The sequence below is a fragment of the Salmo salar genome, chromosome ssa14 (assembly GCF_905237065.1).
Source record: "Salmo salar chromosome ssa14, Ssal_v3.1, whole genome shotgun sequence".
NCBI classification, from domain to species: domain Eukaryota; kingdom Metazoa; phylum Chordata; class Actinopteri; order Salmoniformes; family Salmonidae; genus Salmo; species Salmo salar.
In genome coordinates, this window is record NC_059455.1 from 9,712,810 (window position 1) to 9,738,814 (window position 26,005).

The window sequence follows — 26,005 nt, forward strand, 5'->3', positions numbered from 1 at the left end:
ACAAAAAAAACAGCTGTGTTTTGAACTTCTAGTCATGAAATCTATGCAGCCTACTCAATCACTTTTTATAGCTACTGTTTACAGGCCTCCTCGGCCATAAACAGCATTCCTCACTGAGTTCCCTGAATTCCTATCGGACATTGTAGTCATGGCAGATAATTTTCCTTTTTTTAAACTTTAATATTCACATGGAAAAGTCCTCAGACCCACTCCAAAAGGCTTTCGGAGCCATCATCGACTCAGTGGGTTTTGTCCAACATGTCTCCGGACCTACTCATTGCCACAGTCATACTCTGGACCTAATTTTGTCCCGTGGAATAAATGTTGTGGAACTTAATGTTTTTCTTCATAATCCTGGACAATCGGACCACCATTTTATTACGTTTGCAATCCAACAAATAATCTGCTCAGACCCTAACCAAGGAGCATCAAAAGCCGTGCTATAAATTCTCGGACAACCCTAAGATTCCTAGATGCCCTTCCAGACTCCCTCCACCTACCCAAGGACGTCAGAGTACAAAAATCAGTTAACCACCTAACTGAGGAACTCAATTTAACCTTGCGTAATACCCTAGATGCAGTCTTAACCCTAAAAACAAAAAACATTTGTCATAAGAATCTAGCTCCCTGGTATACATAAAATACCCGAGCTCTGAAGCAAGCTTCCAGAAAATTGGAACGGAAATGGCGCCACACCAAACTGGAAGTCTTCCGACTAGCTTGGAAAGACAGTACCGTGCAGTATCGAAGAGCCCTCACTGCTGCTCGATCATCCTATTTTTCCAACTTAATTGAGGAAAATAAGAACAATCCAACATTTCTTTTTGATACTGTCGCAAAGCTAACTAAAAAGCAGCATTCCCCAAGAGAGGATGTCTTTCACTTCAGCAGTGATAAATTCCTGAATATCTTGGACGAAAAGATCATGATCATTAGAAAGCAAATTATGGACTCCTCTTTAAATCTGTGTATTCCTCCAAAGCTCAGTTGTCCTGAGTCTGCACAACACTGCCAGGACCTAGGATCAAGGGAGACACTCAAGTGTTTTAGTACTCCATCTCTTGACACAATGATGAAAATAATCATGGCCTCTAAACCTTCAAGCTGCATACTGGACCCTATTCCAACTAAACTACTGAAAGAGCTGCTTCCTGTGCTTGGCCCTCCTATGTTGCACATAATAAACGGCTCTCTATCCACTGGATGTGTACCAAACTCACTAAAAGTGGCAGTAATAAAGCCTCTCTTGAAAAAGCCAAACCTTGACCAAGAAAATATAAAAAACTATCGGCCTATATCGAATCTCCCATTCCTCTCAAAACATTTTGAAAAAGCTGATGCGCAGCAACTCACTGCCTTCCTGAAGACAAACAATGTATACGAAACAATTCAGTCTGGTTTTAGACCCCATCATAGCACTGAGACTGCACTTGTGAAGGTGGTAAATTACCTTTAATTGCATCAGACCGAGGCTCTGCGTCTGTCCTCATGCTCCTAGACCTTAATGCTGGTTTTGATACCATCGATCACCACATTCTTTTGGTGAGATTGGAAACCCAAATTGGTCTACACGGACAGGTTCTGGACTGGTTTAGAGCTTATCTGACAAAAAGATATCAGTTTGTCTCTGTAGATGGTTTGTACTCTGACAAATCAACTGTACATTTTGGTGTTCCTCAAGGCTCTGTTTTAGGACCACTATTGTTTTCACTATATATCCTACCTATTGGTGATGTCATTCGGAAACATAATGTTAACTTTCACTGCTATGCGGACGACACACCACTGTACATGGTGAAGCCCAAAATTCTTCTCCCTGGAAGCCTGTGTTTCAGATGTAAGGAAGTGGATGGCGGCAAATGTTCTACTTTTAAACTCGGACAAACAGAGATGCTAGTTCTAGGTCCCAAGAAACAAAGAGATCTTCTGTTGAATCTGACAATTCATCTTGATGGTTGTACAGTTGTCTCAAATAAAACTGTGAAGGAGCTCGGCGTTACTCTGGACCCTGATCACTCTTTTGACGAACATATCAAGACTGTTTCAAGGACAGATTTTTTTTCCATCTATGTAACATTGCAAAAATCAGAAACGTTCTGTCCAAAAATGATGCAGAAAAATGTATCTATGCTTTTGTCACTTCTAGGTTAGACTACTGCAATGCTCTACTTTCCGGCTACCTGGATAAAGCACTAAATAAAATACAGTTAGTGCTAAATATGGCTGCTAGAATCTTGACTAGAACCAAAACATTTGATCATTTTTCTCCAGTGCCAGCCTCTCTACACTGGCTTTCTGTTAAGGCTAGGGCTGATTTCAAGGTTTTAAGCTAACCTACAAAGCATTACATGGGCTTGCTCCTACCTATCTTTATGATTTGGTCCTGCTTTACATATCTACATGTACGCTTTGGTCACAAGATGTAGGCCTCCTTACTGTCCCTAGAATTTCTAAGCAAATAGCTGGAGGCAGGGCTTTCTCCTATAGAGCTCAATTTTTATGGAATGGTCTGTCTATCCATGTGAGAGACAGAGACTCGGTCACAACCTTTAAGTCTTTATTGAAGACTAATCTCTTCAGTAGTGCCTATGTAAAGTGTAGTCTGGCCCAGGAGTGTGAAGGTGAATGGAAAGGCACTGGAGCAACGAACCACCCTTGCTGTCTCTGCCTGGCCGGTTCCCCTCTCTCCACTGGGATTCTCTCCACTCTCCACTAGGATTCTCTCCACTCTCCACTGGGATTCTCTGCCTATTACAGGGGCTGAGTCACTGGCTTACTGGTGCTCTTCCATGCCGTCCCTAGGAGGGGTGCGTCACTTGAGTGGGTTGAGTCACTAACGTGATCTTCCTGTCCGTGTTGACGCCCCCCTTGGGTTCGTGCCATGGGGGAGATCTTCGTGGGCTATACTCGGCCTTGTCTCAGGATAGTAAGTTGGTGGTTGTAGATATCCCTCTAGTGGTGTGGGGCTGTGCTTTGGCAAAGTGGGTGGGGTTATATCCTGTCTGTTTGGCCCTGTCCAGGGGTATCGTCGGATGGGGCCACAGTGTCTGCGCACCCCTCCTGTCTCTGGTATTTATGCTGTAATAGCGTATGTGTCGGGGGACTAGGGTCAGTCTGTTATATTTGGAGTATTTCTCCTGTCTTATCCAGTGTCCTGTGTGAATTTAAGTATCTCTCTAATTCTCTCTCTCTTTCTCTCTCTTTCTTTCTCTCTCTCAGAGGACCTGAGCCCTAGGACCATACCTCAGGACTACCTGGCCTGATGACTCCTTGCTGTCCCCAGTCCACCTGGTCGTGCTGGTGCTCCAGTTTCAACTGTTCTGCCTGCGGCTATGGAACCCTGATCTGTTTACCGGACCTGCTACCTTGACTCAGATCTGCTGTTTTCAACTCTCTAGAGACAGCAGGAGCGGTAGAGATACTCTGAATGATCAGCTATGAAAAGCCAACTGACGTTTACTCCTGAGGTGCTGACCTGTTGCACTCTCTACAACCACTGTGATTATTATTAATTGACACTGCTGGTCATCTATGAACATTTGAACATCTTGGCTATGTTCTGTTATAAACTCCACCCGGCACAGCCAGAAGAGGACTAGCCACCCCTCATAGCCTGGTTCCTCTCTAGGTTTCTTCCTAGGTTCCGTTCTTTCTTGGGGGTTTTTCCTAGCCACCATGCTTCTACACCTGCATTGCTTGCTGTTTGGGGTTTTAGGCTGGGTTTCTGTACAGCACTTTGTGACATCAGCTGATGTAAGGAGGGCTTTATAAATACATTTGATTGATTGATAATGCACAGCCCTATGTCTGAAGGATATGTACACAATGCCTTGAACCTGAAAATGTTCCAGTTCTTCCATGGCCTGCATACTCACCAGACATGTCACCCATTCAGCATGTTTAGGATGCTCTGGATTGATGTGTATGACAGCGTGTTCCAGTTCCCACCAATATCCAGTAACTTCACACAGCCATTGAAGAGGAGTGGAACAACATTCCACAGGCCACAATTCATAGCCTGATCAACTCTATGCGAAGGAGATGGGCCGCGATGCATGAGGAAAATGGTTGTCACACCAGATACTGACTGGTTTTCTGATCCACACCCATACCTTTTTTTTAAGGTATCTGTGACCAACAGATGCATATGTGTATTCCCAGTCATTTGAAATCCAAAGATTAAGGCCTAATGAATTTATTTCAATTGACTGATTTCCTTATATGAACTGCAACTCAGTAAAATCATTGACATTTTTGCATGTTGAGTTTTTATTTTTGTTCAGTGTAGAACATAAAACCTTATCTATTAGGTCTAGCACAGCAAATACTTTAATTGTTTAAGCATATGTTGCAGAACAGTGATCAAAATATTATTTCAGAATATTGACGGGCCTCCCGAGTGGAGCAGCAGTCTAATGGCATCACTACAGACCCGGGTTTGATCCCGGGCTGTATCACAACCGGCCATGATCGAGAGTCCCATAGGGCGGCGCACAATTGGCCCAGTGTCATCGGGGTGGTATAGCTGACATTGCCTATTCCGGATTAATTTATGATTTTAGACAAATTTGACATAGTTCATCAAGTCTATAGACACATCTTTTATGAATCACAGTTTTGAGATAAATATTATTTAAAGTCACAGAGGGCTATTGCAATAAAAAAAATATATATATATTATAACTATGCTAACTAGTAGTTACCTTTAACATATGGTTTGCTAGTGCCCATTCAGGTCTGTATTGACCTAATGACCACATGTTGTTTATTCACATTATGCTAATGCTCCCAAGTGGCGCAGGGGTCTAAGGCACTACATCTCAGCGCTAGAGGAGTCACTACAGACCCTGGTTTGATCCTGGGCTGTATCACAACCGGCCGTGATCGGGAGTCCCATAGGGCGGCGCACAATTGACCCAGCGTCTTCCGGGTTAGTGGAGGGTTTGGCTGGGGTAGGCCGTCATTGTAAATTAAGAATTTGTTCTTAACTGACTTGCCTAGTTAAATAAAAAATAAAATGCAAATGCTACATAAGCCACTAATGTTCATTTATGCTTAGTATGCTTAGGACACCTCCTGAATGTCACAGTATAATTTGCACTATGACTTAGTCTTTAGTTTCAGTAGTACAATACAACTCCACTCTAGCCTGGTCTTATAAGCCACTTCATGTATTTCTTTCAGTTTATATGCCCTACACTCACTAGAAGTACAGTTCTGACTGAACTCTGCCAGAGAGAACAACAGACAAATGGTCTACTGGTGTGGGCAAATAGAGGAAACTATCTGTTCTTTAATAATCAGACTAGCTGAAACTAAAATGATCTAATAATATTACTGTACACTGGCTAAAATGCCTTGGGTATCAGCAAGTTTTGTTTACGAATATTCAGCAATGAACAAAATATGAATTTAACCTCAATCTAACACAAAAAGTCTGTGTCACACCCTGATCTGTTTCATCTGCCTTTGTGCTTGTCTCCACCCCTCTCCAGGTGTCGCCCATCTTCCTCATTATCCCCTGTGTATTTATACCTGTGTTCTCTGTCTGTTGCCAGTTCATCTTGTCAGGGCCTACCAGTGTGTTTTCCCATCTCCCTGCTTGCTCAAGTTCTGTTCCCTAGTTTCCCCAGTTCTGACCATTCTGCCTGCCCTGACCCCGAGCCTACCTGCCATTCTGTACCTGCCTGACTCTGACCTGTTTATGAACCTCTGCCTGTCCTGACCCCGAGCCTGCCTGCTGTTCTGTACCTTATTGACTCTGCCCTGGATTACGGACCTCTACCTGCCTTTGACTTGTCTTTTGCCTGCCCCCTGTTTTGGGTCAATAAACATCTGTGACTCTAGCTGTCTGCATCTGGATCTTATCCTGAGTTCTGATAGTTTGGACAAATGCCTGGTGGGCTGGTCACTCCTTAGGCCAGTGGGCTGGTCTCTTGGTCCCAGTCTGCCACTGATTTAACACTTGTTCTAGTGGTAATATTAGCAAGTGTACGTACTGCGGCAGTGCGGTCGACCTCACAGCGACTGCTTAGGATGAAACAAGCCTCGGCATTGTCCAGTCTGGAAAAGAAGGACAGCCATTCAATACTAAGAGGTAACATCTCAATACTCTACAGTGGCTTCCTCTCATCTCCAACTGTATACCTACCCACACTCTATCTTAAACATAGGAGAGGTGAAAGGAAAGCAATATGGTGGATGCCTATTGCCTATTCACTATTGGTTTTTACCAGTCCAGCTCTTCACATCAGTGCAGTTGAAGGAAAGGAGACCAAAGATCCAAAGAGAGGAAACAATTTTAGCGAAATGAGACACAGCCCTTAGTGTTGGTGACTCACTTGGCCCGTATGAGGTCCTGGTCTTTGAGGGCTGAACCCTGGAGGTAGATGACACGCTGGGACCACAGGGGGATCTGGAGGACCCGACGAACCTGGGGGTCCATCTCTGTCGGACACAGGATGATGACGTAGTGGTCCTGAATGGGGAGGAACACAGAGGAACAGCCTGGGTCGTGTTCATTAGACACCAAATAGACAAAAATGGACTTAAACAGGGAGGGACTACCTGGACTTGTCCAATAAGTAATGCACATTTCTGTTGCCAAGTGTTTTAAAACCTTTCCTGTTATGTGCCTGAATGAACAAGACCCAAGCATACACGCACGCACACACACACCAACTTAATCACCAACCCACACGCATGCATGCACGCACATACAAACACACACACCTGCAGTCCGGGGTGGGCGTAGAACTCATTGAGGAAGTCCATCAGGAGGTCTATCTTGAGGGAGCTGACACACAGCACCACATGTTTCTCCGTCTGGGCCCGGTGACGGCTGTAGTTCCCCCCCGACTTCTGTCTCTCCATCCACAGGTAGGCTAGCTGCTCAAACTGACCAACAGCGCCCAGCACAGGCACACCTTACTAATAATACTGCTCATGTTGTGCAAAACAAATGCTCAAATCAATCAAATAGGCTAAATACATGGCTAAATGCATACAGTTCACCCAATCCAACACATTTCAGAATATAGAGTAAAGCATTTATCTTTTATCGCTGGGTTCTTCCATCCTGGTCTTATTGAGCTATTATTTTCTCCAGCCCAGTACCAACACACCTGATTCATACAGTCAACTAATCATCAAGTCAGGTGTGTTATTACAGCTAGCTGGTACAAAAGCCTGCATACCCTTTGGGTCTCCAGGACTAGTACTAGAAAAAAGCTGCTTCAACAGAACATTGAAATTGTGTCCATAAAAAAGGCGGCAGTAAATGCCTGTTTTTGTCTTCATTAAGGCAATATGTTTACAGGGAGAATGGCAGAACAGCAGCAGTAGGGATACTTTTGGCCTACCAATGCCTCGAGCATGATTATGCACCATCTGGTTCAGCTGACTCCCTACTCGCATGTGTTCTATCGATTTGGCATTTCCTAGATGTCCAAAAATGAGTCCAGTTGATTTCCCTTTAGCAAACCGTGTGGTAATTTTGTGTGTGTCTGTCTGTATGTGCGGTGCAATGTGTGTGTGTGTGTGTGTGTGTGTGTGTGTGTGTGTGTGTGTGTGTGTGTGTGTGTGTGTGTGTTTTTGGCCAACTCTCTCACCTGAATGGGCAGCACCACAAGGGCCACTGAGATCATGATGATCACCAGCAGTTTGGAGGGCCACACGTTGGGCGTGACGTCGCCGTAACCCACTGTGGAGAACGTGACAACACAGAAGTACCAGGAGTCGAACAACGTCAGATTCTTGCCCGCCCGCTCCAGGTGCTGGATTCCACAGATACTACCAGAGATACAGGGAAGCAGTAACACAGAGGTTGTGAATGGAGTGGTGTCATTGCATCATTTGGGGACAGTTTACCAGACACAGATTAAGCCAAGTCTTTGATTTATAAGGATTTTCATTTGAGGTTCTACATTGAGTTTGTGTTTTAGTCCAGGGCTAGACTTAATCTGTGTTGGAGAAATCGGCCCTTGGTGTCTACACTGAAACATATGAAGTAGGGCCGAGACTTTTTCCAGACCACATGACCAAACCAGGAAAAACACTGGGTCTTTAACCTTTAACTAAGACAGATGGTCAAGAAAAACTATTGGTACTGCACATAGGGCCAGTTTTCCGGACAGTTGTTACTGTTACTCCTTGAATGTTACTCCTTGACTAAAAAGCACTTTCAATTGAAATTCTCATTGAGCTTTTTGGACCGGGACTAAACTTAATCTGTCTCCGGGAAACCGGCCCATAAGGTTTTAGTTGAGAAGAAACATAAACCTACAAGACTTTCATCTGAACTCCCCAAAGCCAGGCATATATCCTGAAATCTCTTTGTAACATATATCGCTCATCGATATATTTATATGTACATATTCTTATTCTATCCCTTTACTAGATTTGTGTGTATTAGGTAGTTGTTGTGGAATTGTTAGATTACTTGTTAGATATTACTGCACTGTTGGAACTAGGAGCACAAGCATTTCGCTACAGTCGCATTAACATCTGCTAACCATGTTTATGTGATCAAATAAATGTGATTTGTTTAGATTTTTTTTATTGTTAATGATGATCGATATACTGTATGCCCTCAAATATATCCGAGGATGTATTTATTAACAAAAATTTACATTTACATTTACATTTAAGTCATTTAGCAGACGCTCTTATCCAGAGCGACTTACAAATTGGTGCATTCACCTTATGAATCTTATGTAAAAATGCTCTGCATTTTGTGGAAACGTATTTTTTCAATCCTTCAATGAATACATAGTATCCATCCTATCGTTTTTTTTGTTGAATGTTGTGGTCAGTCGTATTGACATTGGAAGTAGCTTAACCTGTGATCCCACTGGTCCAATACATCGATTAGTAAAACTTGGCCAACTGAATAAGTCTTTGGACTTATTGTATTTTTTAGAGGAATGATTACATGGAGCAATGTCGTCATTCCAGTAAACCTGCATTTACCAGCCTGGACAAACAGACCTTAAGAGGAATATTCTGTCTAAACAGACATAAGTGTGTCTCAACGTGATTTCATTTAATATCCGTTTTACATTTTTTTACATCCTATACATCTAAATATCATCTCTAACATATATGTTGTTTTGAGAAATGATAACTGACGGACTACCAGACAAGGGTGTGTGTGTGACCATCATGCGTGTGTGACCATCAAGGGTGCATGTGTGACCATCAAGGGTGCGTGTGTGACCATCAAGGGTGCGTGACCATCAAGGGTGCGTGTGTGACCATCATCATGAGTATCACTTTATGACCATACAGGGACAGAGAAAAAAACACACTATGTACACACACACACACACACACACACACACACATTATGGGCAGGGCAGCAAAAGGCAGAACTGAGATCACTTAGCGGCCATTACCCCCAAGGCCATTACCTACTCATTCCAGGGTTTTTCTTTATTTTACTACTTTCTACATTGAAGAATAATAGTGAAGACATCAAAACTATGAAACACATATGGAATCATATAGTAACCAAAAAAGTGTTTAACAAATCAACATATATTTTATATTTTAGATTCTTCAAAGTAGCCACCCTTTGCCTTGATGACAACTTTGCACACTCTTGGCATTCTCTCAACCAGCTTCACCTGGAATGCTTTTTCAATAGTCTTGGAGTTCCCACGTATGCTGAGCACTTGTTGGTTGCTTTTCCTTCACTCTGCGGTCCAACTCATCCCAAACCATCTCAATTAGGTTGGGGTCGAGTGATTGCGGAGGCAGGGTCATCTGATTCAGCACTCCATCACTCTCCTTGGTGAAATAGCCCTTACACAGCCTGGAGGTGATAGTCCCACTAAGCACACACCAGATGGTATGGCGTATCACTGCAGAATGCTGTGGTAGCCATGCTGGTTAAGTGTGCCTTGAATTCTAAATAAATCAGCGACAGTGTCACCAGTAAAGCACCCCCACACCATCACACCACATCCTCCATGCTTCACGGTGGGAACCACATATGCGGAGAACATCTGTTCGCCTACTCTGCGTCTCACAAAGACAAAGTGGTTGGAACCAAAAATCAAAAAATTGGACTCATCAGACAGATTTCCACTGGTCTAATGTCCATTGCTCGTGTGTCTTAGTCCAAGCAAGTCTCTTATTATTGGTGTCCTTTAGTAGTGGTTTCTTTGCAGCAATTCAACCATGAAGGCCTGATTCACATAGTCTCCTCTGAACAGTTGATGTTGAAATGTGTCTGTTACTTGAACTCTGTGATGCATTTATTTTGGCTGCAATCTAAGGTGCAGTTAACTCTAGTCAAGTCAGATAAGAACAAATTCTTATTTGCAATGACAGCCTAGGAACAGTGGGTTAACTGCCTTGTTCAGGGGCAGAACGACAGATATTTACCTTGTCACCTCAGGGATTCAATCCACCAACCTTTCGGTTACTGGCCCAACGCTCTAACCACTAGGCTACCTGCCTCCCCTTATCCTCTGCAGCAGAGGTAACTCTGGGTCTTCCTTTCCTGTGGCGGTCCTCATGAGAGCCAGTTTCATCATAGCCCTTAATGGTTTTTGCGACTGCACTTGAAGAAACTTGAAATTTTCCGAAATGACTGACCTTCACGTCTTAAAGTAATGATGGACTGTCGTTTCTCTTTGATTATTTGAGCTGTTCTTGCATTAATATGGACTTGGTCTTTTACCAAATAGGGCAATCATCTGTATACTACCCCCACCATGTCACAACACAAGTGATTGCTTCAAACGCATTGAAAATGAAAGAAATTCCTCAAATTAACTTTAACATGGCACACCTGTTAATTGAAATGCATTCCAGGTGACTACCTCATGAAGCTGGTTGAGAGAATGCCATGAGTGTGAAAACGTGTCATCAAGGCAAAGCGTAGCTCCTTTGAAGAATCTCAAATATAACATATATTTTGATTTGTTTAACACTTTTTTGGTTACTACATGATATCATAGGTGTTGTTTCATAATGTTGATCCCTTCACTATTATTCTACAATGTAGAAAATAGTAAAAATAAAGAAAAAACATTCAATGAGTAAGTGTCCAAACTTTTGACAGGTACTGTATATTTAATAGATTTGAAATACATTCCAAAATATATTATGGAATGTATTTAAAGCGTATATATACATATATTGCATTCAGAAAGTATTCATACCCCTTGACTTTTCCCACATTTTGTTACGTTACAAACTTATTTTAAAATTGATTATACATTTTTTTTTTTACTTCTCATCAAACTACACACAATATCCCATAATGACAAAGTGAAAACAAGTTTTTAGAATTTTTTGCAAAGGTATTACAAATAAAAAACACAAATACCTTATTTACATAAGTATTCAGACCCTTTGCAATGAGACTCAAAATTGAGCTCAGGTGCATCCTGTTCCATTGATCATCCTTGAGATGTTTCTACAACCTGATTGGAGTTCACCTGTGGTAAATTCAATTGATTGGACATGATTTGGAAAGGCACACACGTGTCTATTTAAGGTCCCACAGTTGACAGTTGTGATAGAAACAGTACGTACAGTTGAAGTCGGAAGTTTACATACACCTTAGCCAAATACATTTAAACTCAGTTTTTCACAATTCCTGACATTTAATCCTAGTACAAATTCCCTGTCTTAGGTCAGTTAGGATCACCACTTTATTTTAAGAATGTGAAATGTCAGAATAATAGTAGAGAGAATGATTTATTTCAGCTTTTATTTCTTTCATCACATTCCCAGTGGGTCAGAAGTTTACATACACTCAACTGGTATTTGGTAGCATTGCCTTTAAATTGTTTAACTTGGGTCAAACGTTTTGGGTAGCCTTCCATAAGCCTTCCATAAGTTGGGTGAATTGTGGCCCATTCCTTCTCACAGAGCTGGTGTAACTGAGTCAGGTTTGTAGGCCTCCTTGCTCGCACACACTTTTTCAGCTCTGCCCACAGATTTTCTATAGGATTGAGGTCAGGGCTTTGTGATGGCCACTCCAATACCTTGACTTTTTAAGCCATTTTGCCACAACTTTGGAAGTATGCTTGGGGTCATTGTTAATTTGGAAGACCCATTTGCGACCAAGCTTTAACTTCCTGACTGATGTCTTGAGATGTTGCTTCAATATATCCACATGATTTTACTTCCTCATGATGCCATCTATTTTGTGAAGTCCACCAGTCCCTCCTGCAGCAAAGCACCCCCACAACATGATGCTGCCAGCCCCGTGATTCATGGTTGGGATGGTGTTCTTCGGCTTGCAAGCCTCAGCCTTCTTCCTCCAAACATAACAATGGTTATTATGGCCAAACAGTTCTATTTTTGTTTCATCAGACCAGAGGACATTTCTCCAAAAAGTACGATCTTTGTTCCCATGTGCAGTTGCAAACCGTAGTCTGGCTTTTTATGGCGGTTTTGGAGCAGTGGCTTCTTCCTTGCTGAGCGGCCTTTCAGGTTATGACGATATAGGACTCGTTTTACTGTGGATATAGATACTTTTGTACCTGTTTCCTCCAGCATCTTAACAAGGGCCTTTGCTGTTGTTCTGGGATTGATTTGCACTTTTCGCACCAAAGTACATGCATCTCTCGGAGACAGAACGCATCTCCTTCCTGAGCGGTATGATAGCTGCGTAGTCCCATGGTGTTTATACTTGCATACGATTGTTTGTACAGATGAACGTGGTGCCTTCAAGCATTTGGAAATTGCTCCCAAGGATGAACCAGGTCTACAATTTATTTTCTGAGGTCTTGGCTGATTTCTTTTGATTTTCCCATGATGTCAAGCAAAGAGGCACTGAGTTTGAAGGTAGGCCTTGAAATACATCCACAGGTACACCTCCAATTGACTCAAATGATGTCAATTAGCCTATCAGAAGCTTCTAAAGCCATGACATTTTCTGGAATTTTCCAAGCTGTTTAAAAGGCACAGTCAACTTAGTGTATGTAAACTTCTGACCCACTGGAATTGTGATACAGTGAATTATAAGTGAAATAATCTGTCTGTAAACAATTGTTGGAAAAATTACTTGTGTAATGCACAAAGTAGATGTCCTAACCGTCTTGCCAAAACTATAGCTTGTTAACCTGTCTGGGATAGGGGGCAGTATTTTCACGGCCGGATAAAAACGTACAAGATTTAAACGGGTTACTACTCTTGCCCAGAAACGAGAATATGCATATTATTAGTAGATTTGGATAGAAAACACTCTAAAGTTTCTAAAACTGTTTGAATGGTGTCTGTGAGTATAACAGAACTCATATGGCAGGCAAAAACCTGAGAAGAGTCCAAGCAGGAAGTGGCCTGTCTGCGAATTTGTAGTCCTTCTGTTGCTTCTCTATCAAAACTACAGTATCTGAGCTGTTACGTGACACTTTCTAAAGCTTCCATTGGCTCTCTAAAGCCTTCAGAAACCGGATTGAGGCGTCTCCTGTCTCTGGGCAGATAACAGGAGCACAGTTTGTTAGTGGACTGCCTGGTGACAAAGAGATTGAAGATGCGCGTTCAGAAGATCACGCCATTTTTTCTTTTCCTCTTTGAATGAATACAGCATTGTCCGGTTGGAATATTATCTCTATTTTATGAGAAAAATAGCATAACAATTGATTTTAAACAGCGTTTGACATGCTTCTAAGTACGGTAATGGAACGTTTTAAAAAAAATTGTCTGGAAATGCGCTCGCGCGTTACCCTTTGGATAGTGACCTGAACGCATGAACGAAACGGGGGTATTTGGACATAACTATGGATTATTTGGAACAAAAACAACATTTGTTGTGGAAGTAGCAGTCCTGGGAGTGCATTCTGATGAACAGCAGCAACGGTAATACCATTTTTCTAATAGTAATTCTGAGTTTAGTGAGCCCCGAAGTTGGCGGGTATCTGAATAGCTAGCCTGTGATGGCTGAGCTATGTACTCAGAATACTGCAGAATGTGCTTTCGCTTTCTGTATCTATAATTCTTAAAATAATTGTTATGTATTTTGTCAACGTTTATGATGAGTAATTTAGTAAATTCACCGGAAGTTTTGGGTGGGAATGCTAGTTCTGAACATCACATGCTAATGTAAAAAGCTGTTTTTTGATATAAATATGAATTTGATTGAACAAAACATGCATGTATTGTATAACATAATGTCCTAGGAGTGTCATCTGATGAAGATCATCAAAGGTTAGTGCTGCATTTAGCTGTGTTTGGGGTTTTGGTGACAAATATGCGTGTGATTATGTGTGATTATTTTTGGCTGTGTACTCTCCTAACATAATCTAATGTTTTGCTTTCGCTGTAAAGCCTTTTTGAAATCGGACAATGTGGTTGGATTAACGAGAGTCTTATCTTTCAAATGGTGTAAAATAGTCTTATGGTTGAAAAATTGAAATTATTGCATTTTTGAGGTATTTGTATTTCGCGCCACGTTCTTCCATTGGATATTTGGTGAGGCGTTCCGCTAGTGGAACGTCTAGATGCATAACAACAAATTTGTGGAGGTGTTGAAAAACGAGTTTTAATGACTCCAACCTAAGTGTATGTCAACTTCCGACTTCAACTGTATTTAACTGATCTATTTGGTATTAATGGTTAACAATTCATATTTAACTAATAGTAAGAGATTTCTGTCCTACTAGTGTCTGTGTTTTCATGGGCTCCACTCTCGTTCCCTGTAGCTAATTTGGGCGTACAGTATGATCACTGGAGATGGCTTAAGCTTACAAATGAGTTAAAGACTGCATCGCATAGACAAGAATGTGTTTTACTAGAGATAGCTTAGGAGTAGAACAATCCCTCATTGTCTCAAAATCATGCTTGCATCTGGGAAACTAAGCGCGGGTGGGGTTAACCTCTTACATCTAGGTGTTCCGCTAGCGGAACACCGCTCCAATATCCAATGATAGGGCGTGGCGCGAATTACAAACACCTCAGAAATCCCAAAACTTCAATTTTTCAAACATATTACTATTTTACACCATTTTAAAGACAAGACTCTCCTTTATCTAACCACATTGTCCGATTTCAAAAAGGCTTTACAACGAAAGCAAAACATTAGATTATGTCAGGAGAGTACCCAGCCAGAAATAATCACACACCCATTTTTCAAGCTAGCATATAATGTCACAAAAACCAAAACCACAGCTAAATGCAGCACTAACCTTTGATGATCTTCATCAGATGACACTCCTAGGACATTATGTTATACAATACATGCATGTTTTGTTCAATCAAGTTCATATTTATATCAAAAAACAGCTTATTACATTAGCATGTGACGTTCAGAACTAGCATACCCACCGAAACTTCCGGTGAATTTACTAAATTACTCACGATAAACGTTCACAAAAAACATAATTATTTTAAGAATTATAGATACAGAACTGCTTTATGCAATCGCTATGTCCGATTTTAAAATAGCTTTTCGGTGAAAGCACATTTTGCAATATTCTGAGTAGATAGCCCGGCCATCATGGCTAGCTATTTTGACACCCACCAAGTTTGGCACTCACCAAACTCAGATTTACTATAAGAAAAATTGGATTACCTTTGCTGTTCTTCGTCAGAATGCACTCCCAGGACTTCTAGTTTACACCCAATGTTGTTTTGGTTCCAAATAATCCATAGTTATATCCAAATACGGCGTTTTGTTCTTGCGTTCAAGACACTATCCGAAGGGTGACGCGCATATCGTGACAAAAAAATTCAAAATATTCCATTACCGTACTTCGAAGCATGTCAAACGCTGTTTAAAATCAATTTTTATGCGATTTTTCTCGTAAAATAGCGATAATATTCCGACCGGGAGACGTCGTTTTCGTTCAAAGACTGAAAATGTAAAATGGACCCTTCACGTGCACGCGCGCACCCGTTTCATTGTTCTCAGATCGACCACTATCCAAATGCGCTACTGTTTTTCAGCCAGGGACTGCAGAGTCATCATTCCCCGTTCTGGCGCCTTCTGAGAGCCTATGGGAGCCTTAGAAAGTGTCACGTTACAGCAGAGATCCTCTATTTTCGATAGAGATGACAAAGAAGTCCAAGAAATGGTCAGACAGGGTACTTCCTGTACAGAATCTTCTCAGGTTTTGGCCTGCCATTTGAGTTCTGTTATACTCACAGACACCATTCAAACGGTTTTAGAAACTTTGGAGTATTTTCTATCCAAAGCTACTAATTATATGCATATTCTAGTTTCTGGGCAGGAGTAATAACCAGATTAAATCGGGTACGTGTTTTATCCGGCCGTGAAAATACTGCCCCCAATCCATAACAAGTTAAGACAACAACCCACGTGCAGATAATGACAGGATGAACCCAGAGTGGCTTATGATGCCCCTTGGTCTGCATGAGGCGAGTTGAACCAACCATGACTGAGCATTGTTAGTGTCCACTATATATAGTACTCTGCATTTGTGTAAAGGTTAGGTTACTCGGTCCAACACTCAAGGTTGTGGGGACGACCAGACTCATTATTGCAATAATTAATCACTATTAAATAAAGATGGTTGTTTGAAGAAATGACCAAGTCTCTCTCAGTACTGAATTTCCATGACACAGTGCATGGACTCAAGGACATTCAAAAACATATACCAAAGCCACTCCAGCATTGTCTTGGCTCTGTTCTTAGGGTCGTTGTCCTGTTGGACTTTTTCCATTTAAGAATGATGGAGGCCACTGAGTTCTTGGGGACCTTCAATGCTGCAGACATTTTTTGGTACCCTTCCCCAGATCTGTTCCTCGACACAATCCTGTCTCAGAGATCCAAGGACAGTTCCTCCGACCTCATGGCTTCGTTTTTGCTCTGACATGCACTGTCAACTGTGGGACCTTATATAGACAGGTGTGTGCCTTTCCAAATCATGTCCAATCAGTTGAATTTACCACAGGTAGACACCGATCAAGTTGTAGAAACATCTCAAGGATGAGCAATGGAAACAGAATGCACTTGAGCTCAATTTCGAGTCTCATAGCAAAGGGTCTGAATACTTATGTAAATAAGGTATTTCTGTTTATTTTTTAATAAATGTGCAAAAATGTCTGAAAACCTGTTTTCACTTCGTCATTGTGGGCTATTGTGTATAGATTGCTGAGGAATTGTTTTTATTGAATCAATTTTAGAATAAGGCTGTAACGTAACAAAATGTGGAAAAAGTCAAGGGGTCTGAAAACTTTCCAAAAGGTACTGTAAATACAAAATGCAAGCAGAAACACTTCCATAAAAAACACACATTCATGACTAATATAGTCCTCAGAATACATTTTAAGGCATTACCTGCATTTGAGAAAAGATGCAAATGTACTACATGTGACTTTTAATATATTGCTTTTTTCATATGGGATGACTTTATTTCACATTTGAAAGATCAATTGATAATGACAGATTCACACATTGTATAAGATTACTTCCCAAGCAAAGTCTAATTTCTTTGCCATCTCAATTTCTTTGCAATGCCATAGAGACAAAACAAAGATATTCCCATGTGCATCAGAGTCGAGTCATCCTCGGGCATGTTATCACTTGTTCCTAGCCTAAAGCATAGCAGATTTGAGTGTTTTAGGTATAAACAATTGCAAATTGTAAAAAATATATATATATTTTTTATCCCTCAAATCAAGGAAGGTCCCACGCCCCTACACGAAATGTTGCCCCTAGATTGGTGACCCCTACCTTAGATAACATAGCTAATCACTGTCCTTCCATTTCACTTCCATCTGGTCATTCGACTACCTGTCTACTGACTAGCTGTCTATTGACCAATAACAAACCAATTCAGTATTGTGACATCATTCTATTACCGTCACGAAAAGCAACGGCAACATCGTGCTAGCATTATACCTTAAAAACAAAATAAACCATGATCTCACTGGGCACACACTAGTTCAGTCAATGTTTTTTAAAACGTAATTTCAACAAAATGACGTTGAACCAACGTGGATAGACGTTGAATTGACATCTGTGCCCAGTGGGATATTTAATGTTCTAGGCAATGTGAATAAACACAGTGAAATACTGTCTGTTGAGTGCAGGGTTGGTTCTTTGGAATATGTGCCTTCAACCTTCCTTAAAAATACATTTTCCAGGATCTAGTAGTAATTGCTGCCACTACCTTGCTTTTGTGGCATAGCACACATTACATTAATGGTCTTGTGGCAGTCAACAGGAAGCCAGATATTGAGGGAATTGTTCCGAGGTAATTGACATTGTAATGCCATTTACACAGAGTGCACTGAAGAAAATAGGTCCCAGAGCTGTACACTTGGTAACCCAGAAATATGATGTCAGACGTGGTGCATTAGTGGCAAATGACTGTAAGTGCTTGAAGCTCTGAGGTGGAAAACCACAGATAATGGCCAGCAATTCAATCTGGGCTGACCCCGTAAGATCCTATTGGATGTGGGAGAGATGGTCCAAAGCAGGGTGCTTTGCCTCCTCCATCCACTTATTGAGTTAGCAATTTAGCATGTCCTCTCAGTCTAAGTGCTAACATCTTTTTTGTTGTTGTTTATCGTCGTTTCTGAAACTAATTGTTTGCTTAATTTAAAATTGGTTTTCGAAGTGCCCATGTTTGGGATGCAGACTGCAATTTACCAGCGCACACACATTCAAGCACACACTCACACACTCACCAAGTGAATATGAGGCAGAAGAGGGTGGAGATGAGGATGAGCACCTGGTTGAAGATGGCAGACTGTGTTCGCTGTATGGCACGATGCAGGTCATTCTAGGAGGGAGAGGTTATGGATGGTTGGTAAACCTCTTACCTGCATTTTTGTAAAGGATTTTGAATTTTTTCCCCCATTGCTAAATAAGGTAGATACACATAGTTGAGATGGGGAGACAGAACAGAGGGATAGAGCAGTGGCAGGACCAGGGATCAAACCACTGCCTCCCAGATGTAATGTGTGGTCCAGAGGCAGCAGTCCAGAGGCAGCAGCGACATGCTGATTCAGCTGTATCTGAGTTGAGGCAGGTTAACACTCACAATCATATTCTCCAAGGCGTGCTTGGCCAACCAGCAGTTCAGGAACACAGGGATGAAAAGGTTCCGCAGAGGGAGCCACATGATCTGAAAGAGCACAGAGATCGTTATAGGCCATCCCATCTACAGAAGCCCAAAACGTTCCTGACAATGTTTCCAGATACAAAGAGATAGGTTATCACAATGTTTCAGCATTGTAGCTGTGTTAGCTGTGACTATAGGATGAGACCATTATAGCCCTGCTATAGCATTGTGTTTTGCTAGAGTCCAGGGCCCATATTCACGTCTCAGAGTGGGAGTGCTGATCTAGGATCAGGTCCCCCCTCTTAATTATTATTTAAATGGAAAATCTGATCCTAGGCCCTGTTAGAGTGTGTTAACTCTTACGGTGAGCAGGAAAGGCACTGTGTTCACCATCTCCAGGATAAACGTCAGCCGAATGATCTGCTCCCAAATGTTGCCCTGAGGACAAAGTAGAGAGCAGTCATGTTTCTTTCTTTATATCTCTTTTAGCCCTTTTGGGGGTTTATCTTCTGCTTCCCTTTGGGGCTGCAGCTAGCCTAATGGTTAGAGTGTTGGTCCAGTAACCGAAAGGTTGCTGGATCGAATCCCCGAGCTGACAAGGTAAAAATCTGTCGTTCTACCCCTGAACAAGGCAGTTAACCCACTGTTCCCCAGTAGGCTGTCATTGTAAATAATAATTTGTTCTTAACTGTCTTGCCTAGTTAAATAAAGGTTATGTTAAAAAAAAATCACAGTTAATCTGTTTCACAATCTATTGTCTTTGTATATAGATATTGATATGACTGTAGAGTAGACATTACAATGAATGTTTCCTTAGACTGAGTGACATCCTATGGAGTGGGATGGTACTTACCTTGTAACTCAGGTAAGTCAATAGAATAGTTTCAAAAAGACAGATAACTGCCACAGACACCTGTTGAAGAAATAGAAGCATGGACTCTTTGTTTTCATCGAGTCTTATAAAAAATTATTGGGAAGCAGGTTAACGGAGAAAATAAACGACAAACAGTAGTAATTTCCTAGTGCCCATGTATACAGTAGTTAGCAAACAACTACAATTGAATAAATGATGAAGACAATTTGTTGGCAGAAATTTCACCTGTAACGGCCATATTAGAAGACTTCGTTCGACCCACATTATGGGAGACCTGGTGGGGAAAAAAGCTGTGTGTTAGTTCACAACTGGAGATTGAGATGAAGAGAGATATTTGAATCATGTCCAGAGATTGACTAGCCATCAGCGGTGTGTAGGGAATAACTAATTGGTTGTGCTTGATGTTGGATTAAAGACAATAAATTGTCCAGGAGTTTCCCCAAACTTAGACTAAGTAGGACAATGTTTCTGTTCAGGATGGTACCCTAGTATGAGAGTGGATTTAGGGACACTGGTGTAGGGTTGAGACATGAAACCACTACAAACATCTGACAAGGCTTTAGAAAAGGCGAACAGCTAAAGCAGTGGATGGCTGTCCTATTGCTTGCAGTCATCGTGGTGTGTTATAGCGACCACCTGCTGGCTTCCGGTGGCTGTTTGTGCCAATTCAACATGTAGAATTGTTGGGAAATAACTGGAAAATGGCGGGCGATTTTTTTTGGTCAGAACCACGTTGTTTTGCTATGTTTCCTCTCTAAGTGAGTGTGTCTCGATGCATTGTTACCGGGTAATATTGATATTATTAGGTCTGGATATGCTTCTCTTTTATTTAACAGAGTAGATAGAGTAAACACTCACCAGTCAATCTTTAAAAATATGTATGTTTGATTGGGGCATCCCCAGCTGTAGAGAGAAAAAATATGTCAAAATATTTAACAATAATATTGAAGAAAATTAAATTCTACAGCCATTTCAAAACAAGGACAACGACAAGGAAACTGACTGTACCCACCTCATAATTTTATCAAAACTGAGTACAACGTGACCCAACTCTTATTTTCTTATGTTTCCAGATGAAAATTATGTATTGTAAAAGCATTTCGATTTACAAAGCTTACATAAAGTAACCCAATTGAAGCTACGCTGACAAAAATGTAATAGCTCAGATCAAAAAGCGACTCAGATGTAGGTTACAATGCTTTCTGTCCACCAGCATTATAAAGTCCACCCACACAGACATGGCCAGAGAGGAAGAGGCACAGCAAGAGGGTTTAATCAAAATCCTAAAATCTATCAACATTAAGCAGATCATTAATTATTAAGCCAGTTTTTGCCTGGGGGACAACAACTGTCGAATTTAGACAATATAAAAATGTATTGCTATTTTGATACGAGACTTATTTGATCTAATAGAAGTTTCTTAATGCTTAGGTTGTTACGAGTGTACTGATATACAGTGCATTTGGAAAGTATTCAGACCCCTTCCCCTTTCCCATGTTTTGTTACGTAAACAACCTTGTTCTAAAGTTGATTCAATTATGTTTTCTTAATCAATCTACACACAATACCCCATAATGACGAAGTGAAAACAGGTTTTTAGACATTTTTGCAAATGTATAAAAAAAAAAAAAAAAATGCAACACATTTTTGTTGTAGTCCCAGACATGAATCAGGTCATTTTGTCTGGGACTACAACAAAAATGTGTTTCAGTTTTTTGTATTTTCACTGCTGTTTTGACTGGAGTTGGGAAACACTGAGCTAGAGTCTAGAAAGAATGATAGACAGTGAATTTAATGATTCCGTACATGTTCAAGTGCATTCACTTCCTCTGTTTCCAGGCATAGAAATGAAAGTATTAGAATCATTGTCGTTAGCTAGGTTTCCATCCAATTGGCGACAGATTTTCATGTGAATATTTAAAAAATACGGACATTTTCCCACCAGAGATGTGTTTCCATCAAACTGACTTATTGCGGTAAAAGGCTGTGCATGATGACATAGTGCACATAAAAATAACTGTGGTTAAATTCCCATGTACCGAATAAAAGGTACAAGTTAAATGGGTTTCCATAGAATCTTCAACTCTACTGATCCCATTGGGCACAAACTGGTTGAATCAACGTTGGTTCAACATCATTTGTCAACATATTGTGGCGTGGAATCTAAGTGGGGAATACATTGGATTTGAAAAAAGTAATCAATGTAAACTGTTGTTTTGAGGGTGACATTTCAGCCACAGGATTACGTCATCATGGTAACCAAATTTCAACATAGACAAACCTTGTATGAAATATGTTGAATTTGCACCTTTAAAACAATGTCAGATCTTCAACATTATATTCACTATCAGAAAAAAAACACAGGACAGAACGTCCTACTGGAGAGTTGATCTATCTACACCTACCCTTTGGTCTCCTATTCAGGGTTTTAACCAAGTTCAGCCCTTCTTAGCTATGTATGATATTTGTCACTGACTATTACCGATGAGCTATTGTGAGAATGATTGTTGAGAGATCGCCACGTAAAAACTAAATAGATTCCCTGTTGCTATTGATATCATTCCAAAAGGGTAGATTTAAGAGCAAATGAAATGTAACCATACTTGATCACTCATAAATCAATGATGCCATTTAGGCCTATATAGCATTTGCAAAGTCATCAACAGCTATTGTTTAATTTCAACCCAGAATTCATCAAATATACAATACAATAGGCCTTGGGTTTCCAACATGAATCCAGCATATCAATTATTAATTTGTAGACAAACTGGAATTAAAGCCAGACTAAGTCAGTGGCACAGATGGAACTATCCAAGCAGAATATAAATCCCCTTTAAATGTTTATATTTGGTTGCATTGACAACCAAACACAATTCAATATCTCTTTTGAAATACAATAAATAGCCTATTAACTTGGCAACAAGTTAACCAATTATATGCTGAATTCGCCACTTAAACTCAAAAAATAAAAGTTAAAGAATGGGATTAAGCCAGTGGCTCAGATGGAACTACTCAAGCTGTAGATACAACTCCTTTAAATGTTGATATTTGGTTGCATTGCGTTGCCAACTGAACACAATTCAATATTACCTTTGTAATACAGCAAATAGCCTAAAGTTATCTTACAAACGAATGTAATATTTAACCTTAGAATGTGTGACACATACATGGCCACATTGAGGTTACTGTAACTATTAATACATTTTTATGTAATCATGTTCAAGATAGCATGCATAGGATGTCTCAGGTCTGTGGTGATTTCCACAATTGCTATAATAATCTGAGCAGAACCTCAAATGGCATTGATCACCTGCACCATGTACTTTAATGTAATCTCAACTGCAATCCAGGTCATTTAGTTCTGCCATTCGATGAAGCACAGTAATAACACATTATTCAGTTGTATAAATAAACAAAATATCTGACATTGGATTCCTACTGTATTTGGAACTTTGCATAATTAATTATACCGACACAAAAAGATCCCACTATGTCGAATTAACTAATTGTCTGTCGACATTATAAAGGTGAACCGGCATTTTCTGTTTCCATCAGCCCGATTGTGATTTTTTTCATGCAACAGGTAATTCAGCCGCATGAAATGGCTGGATGGAAACCTGGTTAGTAAAACATTTTCCATTTCATGGTTTTGGTACTGTTAATGGCTAATAGTTTCCACATTCTCTACTAATTATCCCTTGTTTCTTCTCTGAGAATTACTATACCTTGAGGGCCATCTTTAGAGGCGGTTGTCAAATTGTAGTCATAAAAATGCAACATTTCTGTGACAATTCAGTGAACACCAGGTGGTATCTACATGTACCTACGAGACAGTCAATTACTATCCTTACCAGCCATGTCCTTTGGATGGGTCATCTGTCAATACGCGACACATGTATAAGACACAGCTCAGGATCTTTAGGGAGAAGTCAAACACTTGTATTCTCAGGCCTGGGAGACAAAGACAGAGAGGTTATAATGTCATACCTAGGGTCAGTACTTCCTCACCATGTGACCTGACCAGGAACATCTCTGGGCCCCTTTGCTATAACTGGTTCAACAGTTTGCTATTTGTTACTGATACAACGGGTGTATTTTTACTATATCTTTAAAATAAAGTACAAATAAGATTTATTAGATAGATAGTAACAGCATATAGTGTACTTCAACTGTGACTACACAGTTAAAAAACATTACTTACTTGATCTTTGGTTTTTGATGAAGAACAGTTTAAGTGTCTCTTTGAAAGTACTTTCATTGGCATAAAATTCGACTTGCACCCTTAAAGAGAAATATAAATAGTTTCTATAAATAAAATGAATAATGTCATATTTACTAAGCATTTTCACATGGGTAAGGCTGGATATTAAACAAGTGCAAGGATTCCACAGATGCAAACGCTTAAATAATATACAACTATGTTAAACCACATGATAATTATGTCTTTTTTAAATTGTAGCCAACACGTCAAACAAACTCAACCTACCTGTCATCATTTAGTAAATTCTGGTCCCCGAGAAGTAAGTCCCTGAATCTATACCTCGGGGGAAGACAGGGTACTTCGCTCTCCAAATCAACCATAGTTCTTTCTCCTTAGCTGTAGCTACATCAGTTGAAACAAAAGCTCGATCCAGATCTCAAATGTACACTTTTATAACAATGTTTCAAAACAATTGTTGCACTCTGTCGTGCATCCTTATTCCAAGCGCCCAAAAAGACTGCATCCATCACAAAAATATTGTTTAATTATTTGGAAAACAAGGAAGCAGCTATATAGGCTAATTATTCAACGTCGTTCCATTGTTGAGCATCCTTGAGTGCATGTGTGCGACTAGACACCCAAGAGCATCATTATGCTCGAGACGTTGTGCATGTGTCATCTCACTGCAAGCATCATCCAAAGCGCACATCGCAGTCATTGGAGTCGTCAGTTTATTGGTGATTATGATTAGGCTAATAATGATGATGTGAATATACACTATATATAAAAAAGTATGTGGACACCCCTTCAAATTAGTAGATTTGGCTATTTCAGCCATACCCGTTGCTGACAGGTGTATAATCGCCATAGACAAACATTGGCAGTACAACGGCCTTACTGGAGAGCTCAGTGACTTTCAACATGGCACCATCATAGGATACCACTTTTCTAACAAGTTAGTTCTCAAATTCTGGCCATGCTAGAGCTGCCCAGTCAACTGTAAGGGCTGTTATTGTGATGTGGAAACGTCCAGGAGCAAAAACGGCTCAGCCGCGAAGTGGTAGGCCATACAAACCCACAGGACCGCCGAGTGCTGAAGCGCATAAAACTCCCCTGTCCTCGTCTTGCAACAATCACTATTGAGTTCCAAACTGCCTCTGGAAGCAACGTCAGCACAAGTACTGTTCCATGGCCGAGCAGCCGCACACACACCTAAGATCACCATGCACAATGCCAAGTGTCGGCTGGACTAGTGTAAAGCTCGCCGCCATTGGACTCTGAAGTGGTGGAAATGCGTTTTCTGGAGTGATGGAACATGCATGAAGTTAGCTACATCCTATACTATTCAAAACAATACTGTTTTGTTTGAAATACATTCATATGCGCAAAAATGTAGGCTACATAGCCAGAGAAGAAGAGGTGAAGCAAGAGGATTTACTAATCTGTCTGTGTGAGATAAGCACTTTTCACTCAGAGTACAACAGTATGATTCATAATATCCATAAAACCCAGCGGTCAAACAGGGAAATAGTTCTAATCATTTTTCCACCATACATTTTTTCCCCATAAGGATTTTAGAAATAATTCAAATAAGGGCTGTGTTTCGTGTAGGCTTACCCTGGCGTGACGTTTTGATAACCGTGTAAATCTCTCTAGGACAAGGTGACTTTTACCCAATTATCCAAGCTGAAATGACATGGTGTGCCCAGTGGATAATGACCCAAGTCCCAACAGGTTCATTTTCACAGATCTACTGTAACTTTCTCCAACAGGTGATGAGGCCCCACTGCCAGACCACAACCTAGTGGCTCAGGTCTATTTTTACCTGGTAATGCAAACTTTTTACCAGACTATTTTATCATATTTAGTGACTCAAATAGAAGCTTGTCCAGTAACACTTACATCCAAGTATAATGATGACATGATTACAAGGTATAT

General features: G+C 40.7%; 1 protein-coding gene across 1 annotated transcript in view; it reads right to left on the bottom strand.

The window, feature by feature from the left end:
• Window positions 1-24,692, bottom strand: part of LOC106568737 (potassium channel subfamily T member 2) — a 78,718-nt gene extending 54,026 nt beyond the window's left edge. The window contains exons 1-13 of the mRNA XM_014139336.2: window positions 24,353-24,692; window positions 24,068-24,147; window positions 23,718-23,817; window positions 20,725-20,769; window positions 20,092-20,140; window positions 19,846-19,905; window positions 19,356-19,430; window positions 18,972-19,055; window positions 18,616-18,710; window positions 7,611-7,791; window positions 6,733-6,897; window positions 6,342-6,478; window positions 6,000-6,063 (exon numbers count right to left, since the gene is read on the bottom strand). Of these exons, the coding sequence (XP_013994811.1) occupies window positions 6,000-6,063; window positions 6,342-6,478; window positions 6,733-6,897; window positions 7,611-7,791; window positions 18,616-18,710; window positions 18,972-19,055; window positions 19,356-19,430; window positions 19,846-19,905; window positions 20,092-20,140; window positions 20,725-20,769; window positions 23,718-23,817; window positions 24,068-24,147; window positions 24,353-24,447 (1,230 nt within the window). The 5' untranslated portion in view covers window positions 24,448-24,692. The remainder of the gene's footprint in view (window positions 1-5,999; window positions 6,064-6,341; window positions 6,479-6,732; window positions 6,898-7,610; window positions 7,792-18,615; window positions 18,711-18,971; window positions 19,056-19,355; window positions 19,431-19,845; window positions 19,906-20,091; window positions 20,141-20,724; window positions 20,770-23,717; window positions 23,818-24,067; window positions 24,148-24,352) is intronic.
• Window positions 24,693-26,005: the final 1,313 nt, after the last annotated feature.